Source organism: Salmo salar, chromosome ssa06 (genome assembly GCF_905237065.1).
Source record: "Salmo salar chromosome ssa06, Ssal_v3.1, whole genome shotgun sequence".
Taxonomy (NCBI): Eukaryota; Metazoa; Chordata; class Actinopteri; order Salmoniformes; family Salmonidae; genus Salmo; species Salmo salar.
Genome location: NC_059447.1, coordinates 29,901,259 through 29,915,156, shown reverse-complemented (window position 1 = coordinate 29,915,156; position 13,898 = coordinate 29,901,259). Strand labels below are relative to the sequence as shown.

Genomic DNA, 13,898 nt, shown 5'->3' with positions numbered 1-13,898 from the left:
TAGTCCGTGCTGTGGTACTATGCTAACAGTGGCGTAAACTCGACATAAACCACCGTATTCCCAGTCTTATCCATATGTATTGGAGCATTTCTCTGTGCTATCATGCCATTCACTGTTGTACCAGGCAAGTTTTAAATTGAGCTTCCTCTGCCCTTTGCTCTGGGCTACTAATTGTGTTTTTCTGGCTGCTAAGCTAGCTAACAGACTAAGCAGGGTTACTGTTCAGTTTGTTCAAACTAATAGGGCCTCCTCTACCCTGTGTTAGTCTATGGGCTACTGTGCTGTTTGTGTAAACGCTAAGGCTAAGATAAGCTAACACAGACAGCAGTGATTATGTGGGCTACTGTGTCAATGCTAAGCTAACAGAGCGAGTAGTGATTCTGGGCTGTTGGTGCTAAACTAACCCAGAGCAGCTAGCTATGGCACAGTGCTGTCAGGCAGGCAGGCAGGCAGGCAGACGGGCAGGCCTGATCTATGGGGACATCAGCAGTGAAGTGGAGGGTAATTACAGTAATTGAAATGTGGTCTTTAATTGTCTGAGCAGTCCTGTCATGTGAAGGAACTTCAATGTGTCAGGCGGCCCAGATTCTTTTCCACCGTGCTCCAGTGACCAGTCTGTGTGTGGATGAGTGTGTGAGGGGTGTGTGTGGACAGGGATTTTGCTGTGTAATATGTTATGTTAGTATGACAGAGCGATATTCAGTGGGGGACTGCAGTGTCAGAGAGCATGAAGCCCACTGTAGTCCTATGTCGTACAGTACTTGGATTTTCCGTGTAAGAAAAAAATTGAGAAAAATAAACTTTGGCTGTGTGCATATGGAGAGTGTACGTGTATAGGGGTAGTGTGAGAGTGTGCATACACATGCTTGTGTGCAACTCTGAGGGCATATGCTAACTGGTGGCATGTTAATTGGGGAGGACAGGAGGATATTAATGGCTGGAACGGCGTAAATGGAATGGTATTAAACACAGCAAACATGCTGTTTCTATGTGTTTGATACCATTCCATTTCAGGCATTATTATGAGCCATCCTCCCCTCACCAGCCTCCTGCAGGAGGCTTCTTGGTTGAGGCTGAGTATTGAGGAGGAGGAGGGCGGGCTGGATTAATAAGTGTTTGTAGTTTTAAATCAATGTGCCTGGGAGCTGAGGCACCTGATTAGCATGACCCTGTCCTGCACATCAGCACATTCAGTGCTGGGGGAGGCTGATTAAGAGCCAATGCTAATTTCCTCTCACAACGCTGTCAATGAGAGAGGGAGAGAGGAGAGAAGAGAGAGAAGGTTCAAAGAGATGCCTTTGTCAAGAGAACTCTTTGCATATTTATTGGTGTATGTACCTGTGTGTGTGTGTGTGTGTGTGTGTGTGTGTGTGTGTGTGTGTGTGTGTGTGTGTGTGTGTGTGTGTGTGTGTGTGTGTGTGTGTGTGTGTGTGTGTGTTCATGCATGCATGCGTTTTTTTGTGTGTATACAACATACTATTTGGTTTATGTGCTGAAGCCGTAAACTGGCAATGTACTGGTAAATGGACATGTTAAGTGGGAATATGTGTTATGTGGCGTTAATGCAATAGAGTGATCCCTGGCTGTGAGTCACTGTGAGTCACTCTGGAGCTGTGTTGGGTAGTGTTGGTAGGGGAGAGTGGGGTAAGCTGATCCACCATTGTTTCTAAGACACCATACACAAAATGTATCATTTGACCAAATATTTAAGAAGAGGTCATCATTTCATGGAGTATGTGAAGGAAGAAACCACATGGAAAAAGTGGTAAGTAAGTTCGGTCCAAAAAACAGATTTTCAGCAAGTCAAATTAATTTATTGGGTTAGAGGTTTGTAGCTGTGTGGGCTAATATAGTCATAATGTTTGCCTTGGGGTAAGTTGAGACAATTGTTGAGCCAATGGTATGTTGAGCAAATTGAAGTGTTTTCTTTCCAGGCAATAATGCAAGGAATTATCGCTTGGATATGAAGTAACAGGGCCTATGTTAAAAGTGTTTGTTAGGTGTTCAGCCTGTCTTAAAATATGCTTAAAATGATTCAAATACAAAAAAGTGATTGTGATTGTGTTGAATTGTGTTTGGGAAATAAAGATAGACATGATTTTAAAAAGGTAGTGGTAATATTTCATTCAGTACAGACATTTGTAGGCGGCTTAACTTATCCTGTTCCTCAGCTAAATTTACCCCGTACCTGGAGTAAGTTGTGCCAAGAGACCAGTTTTTTTGGACAAGCTTTGTTTTCAAAACTGTAATGTTTAGATGAATTCTAATTATTTCTAGGGATACGCAACATCCTGAAATATATGTAGATATCTTTATTAGAATGAATACTATATTTCCCTTGATGGAGAAATGCTGAATGTAAAAAAAGGCTCACCTTACCCCACTCTCCCCTACTACTTCCTTATGAGGTGATCAGCATGTGTGGAGAGGTGGTTAGATACTGTAAAGACACTGATGTGTCACATATGTGTACAATAGTCTGCGTGAAGTAGTGTGTAAGAACAGGGTCAGTCAGTGTTCAGGAGTGCCACTGCCACTACCCAGGTGCCAGCCTAAACTGTAGTTGTGCCAATCAATACAGCGCACACCAACTCTGTATCTCTGCGGGCAGCCTGGCACGCACACTGGTACTCACAGACAGGCGGCAAAGCGGGGCAGGGCAGCTCTAACAAGCCACTATCAGTCATCACTACGCCTTTCCCATCCTAATAGGAGCAATGACAGGCAGGGACAGGGACACATCCATCCCAGGCAGGACTGCTTTCTATCTGTCTAATGAGGCAGGATGGAGGGTATGTTGTAGTGGAGCTGATAAAGCACAGGATAGCATAGGGCTTCTGTGTGTCACTACTTTAATAACCAGCCTGACTGGTAACGCTTTGGGCTTAGCGAGAACACAGGGAGGGGACGAGGTGAGGAGGCAGAGATGCCTCTCCCCAAATAGGTCCCAGGCGACCCACACAGACAGAGGTGGGCCCAGGCGACCCACACAGACAGAAGTGGTCCCAGGTGACCCACACAGACAGAAGTGGGCCCTGGCGACCCACACAGACAGAAGTGGGCCCTGGCGACCCACACAGACAGAGGTGGGCCCAGGCGACCCACATAGACAGAAGTGGTCCCAGGTGACCCACACAGACAGAAGTGGGCCCTGGCGACCCACAAAGACAGAAGTGGGCCCTGGCGACCCACACAGACAGAAGTGGGCCCTGGCGACCCACACAGACAGAAGTGGGCCCTGGCGACCCACACAGACAGAAGTGGGCCCTGGCGACCCACACAGACAGAGGTGGTCCCAGGCGACCCATACAGACAGAAGTGGTCCCAGGCGACCCACACAGACAGAAGTGGGCCCTGGCGAGGCTCTTTGTGATAGTGACCTCGACCCAAATCAAAACGGTGACCTGGCTGATAATCACAGGGCTCCAGAGCGCATTCTCGATTAGCGCTCCTCCTTTCATGTGCCGTGTCGCCGAGAGGGACTTCGGAAACACAAGACGCAACCGAGGTCGCCGCTGTCTCTGGCTATCAGCAGAGAGGTCAAAGCTTTCATTTAGACAGGGTCATTGTTTTCCAGCTTGATAGATTTCTGAAACACAGGAGTCCCCACAGCCACCTCCCAGGACAGGGTCCATAGTCCACCTCCCAGGACAGGGTCCATAGTCCACCTCCCAGGACAGGGTCCATAGTCCACCTCCCAGGACAGGGTCCATAGTGCACCTCTCAGGACAGGGTCCATAGTCCACCTCCCAGGACAGGGTCCATAGTCCACCTCCCAGGACAGGGTCCATAGTCCACCTCCCAGGACAGGGTCCATAGTCCACCTCCCAGGACAGGGTCCATAGTCCACCTCTCAGGACAGGGTCCATAGTCCACCTCCCAGGACAGGGTCCATAGTCCACCTCCCAGGACAGGGTCCATAGTCCACCTCCCAGGACAGGGTCCATAGTCCACCTCCCAGGACAGGGTCCATAGTCCACCTCCCAGGACAGGGTCTATAGTCCACCTCTCAGGACAGGGTCCATAGTCCACCTCCCAGGACAGGGTCTATAGTCCACCTCTCAGGACAGGGTCCATAGTCCACCTCCCAGGACAGGGTCCATAGTCCACCTCCCAGGACAGGGTCCATAGTCCACCTCTCAGGACAGGGTCCATAGTCCACCTCTCAGGACAGGTCCATAGTCCACCTCCCAGGACAGAGTCCATAGTCCAACTCTCAGGACAGGGTCCATAGTCAACCTCTCAGGACAGGGTCCATAGTCCACCTCTCAGGACAGGGTCCATAGTCCACCTCCCAGGACAGGGTCCATAGTCCACCTCCCAGGACAGGGTCCATAGTCCACCTCCCAGGACAGGGTCCATAGTCCACCTCCCAGGACAGGGTCCATAGTCCACCTCCCAGGACAGGGTCCATAGTCCACCTCTCAGGACAGGGTCCATAGTCCACCTCTCAGGACAGGGTCCATAGTCCACCTCCCAGGACAGGGTCCATAGTCCACCTCCCAGGACAGGGTCCATAGTCCACCTCCCAGGACAGGGTCCATAGTCCACCTCCCAGGACAGGGTCCATAGTCCACCTCCCAGCAGCCCAAAGTCAGAATAATGTCCTACTCAGATAATGGGATATTACTGTACCTGCCGCGGTAGGATAACTAATCACAGGACACTTAGTCGGCATACGGTGTGTTGTTGGTTCATAGATTATGTTGGGCTGTTACAGTGAGTGTACTGTATGTGTTTCATTACACCTGGAACGTTTAGGGAAAGCTTATCAGAAGTTATGCTCTGAATTGAGCTGTTCAAGCACGACTACAGTTTCTCAATCCGAAATCCATCTACTCTCACTCACACAAATCTTACTACCGTCCACTAAAGCCCACTGTTAGCCACACATCACACTGGCATGACTGTGGAGAGGAACCTTCACTTACTGTGATAATCAATCCTATACTCAGCTGGAGGACACTGCCTGTCTGTCCAGCATCCCGCAGGTTATCTGCCATGTTAAAACACACCCCTCCAGGCAGGAGCCAAACCCCTGACAGACGCTTAAAAGAACCAAAGAAGATGTGAAACTTCCTATATTTGGCAACACTGAGGTATTTTTCACTGGGTGGAGGTAGCAGCACTCACTGCCTTGGGGCATAGTTATCTCTCCGTCTCCCTCTGAGAACTTCCATCTCCAGCCCTCACTCATGCCCTCACTGGAACGAAGGAGCAGGAGCCCTCATAAAAACGCCTTTCTGAATTTCATACATCCACTAAGCGAACACTTCACTGACATATTCAACATTATAGTAAAATAGAGTGAGTTCTGGCGTAAGAAATCTGCAGGGACCCCAGCCTTTCTTCGTTTCGGAGGTAGAGCGTGCTTAGCCAAACCCAGGGGCACTTGGCGCAGAAAACGGCAGCCTGAACCGAGGGAAGGCACAGCATGCTGGGAGGTTACTGTGAAAGTCAATGCACTTTGGAGTGCGCTGCTAAGCATCGTGGGTAATATAAAGATAATACATAGGCACTCTGGGCTGACTGATACCATTCTCTTGCCCTTGAAAAGCTCCCCATCGAAAGTCTATACTATAGTTGCTTTCAAGATTTCCCGCTGCGGTCATAACCTAGGGAGTTCTGCCTGGGAGTCCAGCTGCTTCTCAGTCCAGTAAGTGATTCTTAAATCTTTGACTCAAAGCACATTAAATGTAGTAATGCATTTCATAAAGAATGACATTCGTTTTTTAACAAGGCCCAAATGATAGCTGAACATACCAAAGAGCTAAATTATTCAACTCAGCCTAATGTGCAGTTTTTTTTACGCAATGTGGCAAACTTACCCAGCAACCACTGAGCTGGCTCTTCTCTCTCTCTCTCTCTCTCTCTCTCTCTCTCTCTCTCTCTCTCTCTCTCTCTCTCTCTCTCTCTCTCTCTCTCTCTCTCTCTCTCTCTCTCTCTCTCTCTCTCTCTCTCTCTCTCTCACTCTCTCTGAGGTTTCCTTCACATTGGCGTCACCTTGAGAGCTGCAGTATTAAAAACTCTCTCTGTCAACAATCAATACAATTTGTCTGGCCCTTTATCCCTCTTTTGTCGGTGCAAATGAAGCTGATGGATGAGAAAGAGCCCCCCTGCCCTCTCCCAGGTAATGTAGAGTAACTGGCCATTTTAATATCTCCAGGGTTAACGTGAGCCGGATTGGAGGGATGGAGGGAGGAGGGGGAGGTGTGAGAAGGGGGACAAAAGAGCAGGGTCAACTTCCAGGACAACTTCATATTTAATCACCACGCCACCTGTAACTACACCACACTACTCCCTCTGCTCCAAGGACAGGGAGAGGAGGAGGATGAAGGGATGGAGAGAGAGAAAGAAGGGGAAAGAGAGAGCGAGAGCGGGAGAGGGTAAGAGAGGGAGAGAGAGAGAGAAACAGAGAGAGAGAGACAGAGACAGAGAGACAGAGAGAGAGAGAGAGGAAGAAAGAGATACTGCACTTCAAATAATAATGGCATAAAACACAAATTACACTTCCGACTAGTAATACATAACTCCACAACCACATACAGTATCAATACAGTCTTGATGAACATCCATCCTCAGTACCCTACAGGGCCTCCTCAGCCTCTCCTGTCTCCAGTCTTACTGTAGTTACTGTTGTGGGCCCAGTGGAGGGTGAGTGAGTGATGGTGACCCAGCCAGCCGTGGCCACCACTTGGCCCAGTCCTCCTCAGCTGTCGGCCTGCTGCTGCTACTGCCATCTCCCAGGGTGCCTGTGGGCTCACCGTGGCTCTCCTCTCCCCTACCGTGCATGGAGGGGATTGGAGGCTGTGTGATGTGTGATGTGGCGTGTTAGGGCATGGGGGAAGGATGAGAGGGGAAGGGAGGGAGGTGGGCAGCAGGTAGGGAGGGAAGGCAGTTGGGCCGCCAGGAGCCCCGGGTCCCCGCGGGGGTGCAGGCGGCAGAGTTCAGCGCGCAGCCACCCAGCCCTGGCGACGGCGTCAGCATTTTGGGGAGAAGCTGGGGAAAGTGCTGAGGTGGCAGCCGCGCAGAGAGGCAAGGTGAAGTAGTGAAAAAGTGGTGGAAAAAATGTAACCAGCCTGATGAAAGTTTAAGTGTGCATGTTAAACAGGAGAGAGAGAATATGAGGAGAGGGAGGATGGGGGAGTGAGAGAGGAGGGAGGCATAAGGAAGAAGGAAGGAAGGATGGGCAAGGGTGAACTGAGGAGATTGAAGTATTTCCTCTATGCTCTATAGACCTCAGCACGACATTTAGTCTCACCTGTGAGTGCCATCCTCAACACCTTAATGCTCCTCAGTACCTCAACCCTTCAGTTCTACCTCTGTCATCAGTACCTCAACCCTTCAGTTCTAGCTCTGTCATCAGTACCTCCACCCTTCAGTTCTAGCCCTGTCATCAGTACCTCCACCCTTCAGTTCTAGCTCTGTCATCAGTACCTCAACCCTTCAGTTTTACCTCTGTCATCAGTACCTCAACCCTTCAGTTCTACCTCTGTCATCAGTACCTCAACCCTTCAGTTATAGCCCTGTCATCAGTATCTCAACCCTTCAGTTCTTGCTCTGTCATCCGTACCAGTATCAGTCAAGGACGTGAGCTTGGTTTGAAGAGCATCGCCCCCCATCACCCCACAGGCTAGGCCCCTGGAGCTCTGGTGGAGTTAATGTCATTTGCACTACATGACATGGCGTAATGCAACGCTCCAATCTGGGGAGCTGTGTGTGCTAACTGAGTGTTGTGTTGTGCTGTGTGTAGTCAGGTGGCGTGATTACATAACGTTGGGTAACAGAGGCTCACTGAGGAGATACACTCACTGGCTGGTGTTGATCAAGACTTTCACAGCGCTGATGCAGTGTTGATTATGATGTGGCTCAGATAGGGAGCTGATGTTGGGAGTCTAATTTACATTCTCTCTTCTCTCTCCCTTATTTTTCACTTTTCTCTGCTCTTATTCTTCCTCTCCTATCTCTCTCTCTATATTTACCATTTTATTTATCCTATCTCTCTCTTCTTCTCTATCCCTATATAACCCCCCTGTCCGCCCTCTCTTTTATTCTCCTCCTCTCCTGTCCTCTATCTGTTCTCAGGTGCGGTACGAGCTTCCAGCATCTTCCCCATCCTCAGTGTCATCCTGCTCTTCATGGGAGGCCTGTGTATAGCTGCCAGCGAGTTCTACAAGTCACGCCACAACATCATCCTCAGCGCAGGGATCTTCTTTGTGTCTGCAGGTGAGTCTAGAGAAGAATAGAGAGAGGAAGAGATAGAGAGGAAGAAAGAGGGGAAGAGAGAGAGGAAGAGAGAGGGGAAGAGAAAGAGGAAGAGGAAGAGAGAAAGGAAGAGAGAGTGGAAGAAAGAAAGGAATAGAGAGCGGAAAATAGAGAGGAAGAGAGAGAGGACGAAAGAGAGGAAGAGAGAGGAAGAAAGAGAGGAAGAGAGAGGGGAAGAGAGAGGGGAAGAGAGAGAGGAAGAAAGACAGGAAGAGAGAGAGGAAGACAGAGAGGAAGAGAAAGACAAAGAGAGAGGAAGAAAGAGAGGAAGAGAGGAAGAAAGAGAGGAAGAGAGAGGGGAAGAGAGAGAGGAAGAAAGACAGGAAGAGAGAGAGGAAGACAGAAAGGAAGAGAAAGACAAAGAGAGAGGAAGAAAGAGAGGAAGAGAGGAAGAAAGAGAGGAAGAGAGAGGGGAAGAGAGAGGGGAAGAGAGAGGAAGAGAGGAAGACAGAGAGGAAGACAGAGAGGAAGAGAAAGAGGAAGAGAAAGAGGAAGAAAGAGTGGAAGAGAGAAAGGAAGAAAGAGAGGAAGAGAGAGTGGAAGAAAGAGAGGAAGAGAGAGAGGAAAAGAGAGAGGAAGAGAGAGGGAGAGAGAGAGAGGGAGAGAGAGAGAGGAAGAGAGAGTGGAAGAGAGAGTGGAAGAAAGAAAGGAAGAGAGAGAGGAAAAGAGAGAGGAAGAGAGAGGAAAAGAGAGAGGAAGAGAGAGAGGAGAAGAGAGGGAGGAAGGGGTGTGTATCTAGGGCAGGTAGAGGAAGAGAGGAAGGAAGACTGGGAAAAAGAAAGAGAGAAACAGTTACTATGGTGGAGAGGGATAGTAGGGGTTAAATTAGGGAGACTAGCTTTAAATGAGTTGGTTTCATTGATACAAAGTGTACACAAATGCAAATGTTTTCAGTCACTACTTTTTAGTCACTAACATGCAATGTTGTTATGGTTCACTTACATAGAACAGTTGTACAGATGGATGTAAATCCAGCAAAGAAGAGACTGTTGACTAATCCAGCTAAGGTGCAGTGCACAAGCAGTCTCTCTCTCTCTGCTGGTCATCCCCAGTACTGCAACTCCTCAGTCAGCTCTCAGCCTCCACTCAGCAGCAGCCACAAGTCACACAATCCATTCTTCCCTCTTTATCCACTTATTTTCTCCTGATCTGGGTGCTGGGCTAGAAGCTACCCATTGGGATTCAACTCTAAAAATATGGTGTCCCTGACATACTTTCCCAATGATCCATCATCCCAGCTCTACTGTTATACACACTTCTCTCTCTCCGTGACTAAACGCTACAGTCAAAGTAGATATATATACACTGAGTGTACAAAACATTAGACCTCAACATCAGAACATCCTCAATTTGATGGGGCATGGACTCTACAAGATGTCGAAAGTGTTCTTCAGGAATTCTGGCCCATGTTGACTCCAGTGAGTCCCACAGTTCTGTCAAGTTGGCTGGTCCCTTGGGTGATGGACCATTCTTGATACACACAGGAAACTGTTGAGTGTGAAAAACCCAACAGCGTTGTAGCTCCTGAAACACTCAAACTGGTGCGCCTGGCACCTACTACCATACCCTGTTCAAAGGCACTACAATATTTTGTCTTGCCCGTTGACCCTCTGAATGGCACACATACACAATCCATGTCTCAATTGTCTCAAGGCTTAAAGATACTTCTTTAAACTGACTCCTCCCCTTCATCTACACTGATTGAAGTGGATTTAACAAGTGACATCAATAAGGGATCATAGCTTTCTCCAGGATTCACCTGGTCAGTCTATGTCATGGAAAGAGCAGGTGTTCCTAATGTTTGTGCACTCAGTGTATATGAGTATATGATTATTATCCCTATCGTAGGTTGTGATCCCTATGTGAATCAGATGTGTGATCATGTTATGTGCTGTCCCAACAGATCCGTCTCTGGATCTCAGTCTTTGTTCTTAAACACTATAAGGGCAGAGGCTCTGGCTTGGGTCATATTTCTGGGTCGTATTCAGTCATATTTTAAAACAGTGAGAAGTTCAGTATGTATGTACATTATTCTTTGGTGAATCCGTGGCACTTGTCTCAAAAGGTTTGTCTTGGTAATGGTGTATTCACTGTGGTGGATAGATGCACTCAGTTGTAGAACAGGTTCATGGAGGACTACTGCATATGTGGTTTGCCTAGAAAAGGTAAATGTCCTGTCTTAACCGATTGCATAATTCCTCTGTTCTCTCATCCCGCCCCTCCAACTCCCCAACCCTCTACCCCCCACTCCCTCAGGCCTGAGTAACATCATCGGGATCATCGTGTACATATCAGCCAACGCAGGGGACCCCTCTAAGAGCGACTCGAAGAAGAACAGCTACTCCTACGGCTGGTCCTTCTACTTCGGAGCCCTGTCCTTCATAATGGCCGAGATGGTGGGCGTCCTGGCAGCCCACATGTTCATCGACCGCCATCGGCAGCTCCGGGCAGGGGCCAGGGCTGCCGACTACCTCCAGGCCTCGGCCATCACACGCATCCCATCCTACCGTTACCGTTACCGGCGCCGCTCGCGCTCCTCCTCCCGGTCCACAGACCCCTCGCACTCCCGCGACACCTCACCTGTGGGCCTCAAGGGCTTCAGCGCGCTACCCTCTACAGAGATCTCCATGTACACGCTGCCCCGGGACACCCTGAAGGCCGGGGGCACGCCGACCGCCACCTACAACTCGGAGAGGGACCATACCTTCCTGCAGGTCCACAACTGTATTCAGAAGGAAAAAGACTCGACCAACACAGCCAACCGCCGCACCACGCCCGTATGAGGGAGCCCTGAGAGCAGAGCCCGGGGAGCGGAGACAGGGAGGCCCCCACCCAGGTCTCTAATATACCATAGGCCAGGATGAGTTTCCATGTTTATAGAGATTGATGATTTTATTTCATTCAACTGCATGATTTTCCCCATCTACCATTGTTGAGAGAGTCTAAAGGGGTTTGTTGAGTTCCTTTGGAGTAAATGGTAGTACTGGGAGAATGGGACAGATTGTCCTTAGAGACTGAGTCATTTTTATGGGTGGGGATGGGTGATGAGGGTGGGGCACTGAAAGGGAGGGTTATGATTTAAATTCGATTCTTGATTTCATAACCTTTTGGTTTTGACAGTTTGGCTCCACAGTTTTGGTGGTGCAACAAGCTGCTGTATTTTCCCATCATACCACCTGCCATATGCCTCTGATTTGTTGTCATATTTATTCATTTATTTATTTTCTGCATTAAAACTGTGAATTTTTGCAGCTTGGGATTCAGTAAGAATTAGCCCAGTCTGTAAACTCTAACAAAGGTACTATATGTGTATTAATTTTATAAATAAATTATTAAGTTAATAATCAAGAGATACAGACTTTACTGAAGCAAAAAAACAAACAAGTAAACTAAACTAAGTGCTGTTGGTAACACGAGAAAAGACTCTTTTAGGATCTGCTGGAAGGATGACAGAGCCAGAGAGAAAGTACTGTAGGTACACTACACTACGGAGCTGCTGAAACATGACGAGAGACAGACGCAGACAGTCAACAGTAGAAAAATAGAGATTATTTTAATAGAACCTTCTCGCCTTTTTCTGAGTCCCTGTTCGCTTTCTTTTTGGGGGGGGTCGTCATGGGAGTGTTGAACCCCTCAAGAGGAACCACCAACAACAACAATGGGGTCAAAGTTCACACCAAGAAAAAAAGACTCCAAACACGACTTCTCGAAGAAAAAGGAAGGAGGAGAGGGGGAGGAAAAGAAGAGGATGCCAAATACAAAAATAAATACTTGCGTAAAAGGCAAGCAACAAGATAAATATGAAATAGTACAAGAGAAGCTAAGTGAATCAAATTTTCTGAAATTAAATGCATGCTATAAAATTACAGCAAATCTGCTCTTGAGAAACTTAAGTTTTAAAGGATAATGATAATTAGAAGGGGAAAAAAGTGATGACGCCAACGTTTAAACTAGTAATGTTTCATGAGTATTTTTTCTCTTATGTTTTTTTATTTACTTCATTTTATCTTATGCTTTTGTGAAAGAAACCAAACAATCTACATTGAACAAAAACAGATTTTTTTTTAAATGGTTTGGTTAAATTCTTTATATAAATATATATGTACGTATTTTATTTTTCAAATTCACACAGCCTTAGTCATTTCTTTGTTTCTTTTGATTTTCAATGTGTTGTTCAAATTGAAAATGAAATCTTTAAAGGTGCCAAAACCGAATGATGCTTTACTTGGATGCATCAAGTCCTGATGAATAAAATACCAATCCTAGGAGAACAAATCAGCCTGTTTCACTGTGTCTCTAACCTACTGTATCCTTACACTTAACACCCTTGTTCTATGTTTCTGATACACTCTCACACTGTCTCTCTGTGTGTCTCTACTCTCTACCATGTACTAACACTTGTGTTAACAAGCATGTTTCTGTCTTTAGGCTACAGTATGGGAGAAACCATTATTGTAAAGATAAAACAGCACATAAGCCACATCACCGCGTGGTGTCTTTCTAGGACATGACATTCCTGAAAAAGGAACACAGGTTTGCAATAAAACCAGGACTCTGTAGCTGGAGCTATCCATGTAGAAATGATATACGACACCTTTCTACACGACCGCCCTAAAAGCATCCCTTTCAGGACCTGATGCACCCGTTTTTCTCTGCAATGAGGTGAGCGTGTGTGTGTTTATGCGAGCACACGTGAGTGTGTGAGGCAGACACGTAATAGCAGCCCTCTGAGTGGAACCAAAGGGTCTGAGGCTGTGGCAACACTGGCTGTGTTTGTGTACTTTTTATTAAGAGGGAGTAATATAGGGGTCTCTCTGTCCAGCATGGCTCATGAAGAGGGAGTAATATAGTGGTCTCTCTGTCCAGCATGGCTCATGAAGAGGGAGTAATATAGTGGTCTCTCTGTCCAACATGGCTCATGAAGAGGGAGTAATATAGTGGTCTCTCTGTCCAGCATGGCTCATGAAGAGGGAGTAATATAGTGGTCTCTCTATCCAGCATGGCTCATGAAGAGGGAGTAATATAGTGTCTCTCTGTCCAGCATGGCTCATGAAGAGGGAGTAATATAGTGGTCTCTCTATCCAGCATGGCTTATGAAGAGGGAGTATCGTCCTCGATAGTAATATAGTGTCTCTCTGTCCAGCATGGCTCATGAAATGGGTCTCCAGGAGAGCCAATGAAGAGTATGGGATCAGCTCCCGCACAGGCCAGTCAAAGCCCTTCTCTGTCCCATTACTCCCTGATGCTAGGACAGCAGAGTCCCTGACCAATTTTTTTATTATTATTGTATTTTACTACTAGCACTAACTTTGCTGATAACTTCAAGGGATCCTATTATGGTCTCTGTGCAGTGTGGGAGCAATGAGCCATCTGCAATCTATTTGGGCTCCAACTCCATTCAAATTAAAGGACCAGCAGGTTCATGGGAAAAGAAAAAGACCCCAAACTGTTTCTATTAGACAAAGTGCTGAGATCTTGATTCACTGTATTATCTGAGTTCACTGACAAAAGCTTCTCTCCATAAATTTGTCTAAGAATGTGTCCACGAAGCACTCTGAATGAATAGGGCTTTTTATGTACAGTATAGGCATTTTTATTCAGAATTCATAAGAAGCAGCCATTTTACAAGGCTG

General features: G+C 47.3%; 1 protein-coding gene across 1 annotated transcript in view; it reads left to right on the top strand.

The window, feature by feature from the left end:
- The window catches only part of LOC106606871 (voltage-dependent calcium channel gamma-2 subunit), a 73,512-nt gene extending 60,984 nt beyond the window's left edge, over positions 1-12,528 (top strand). Inside the window, exons 3-4 of the mRNA XM_014203279.2 lie at positions 8,086-8,226; positions 10,522-12,528. Of these exons, the coding sequence (XP_014058754.2) occupies positions 8,086-8,226; positions 10,522-11,048 (668 nt within the window). The 3' untranslated portion in view covers positions 11,049-12,528. The remainder of the gene's footprint in view (positions 1-8,085; positions 8,227-10,521) is intronic.
- Positions 12,529-13,898: the final 1,370 nt, after the last annotated feature.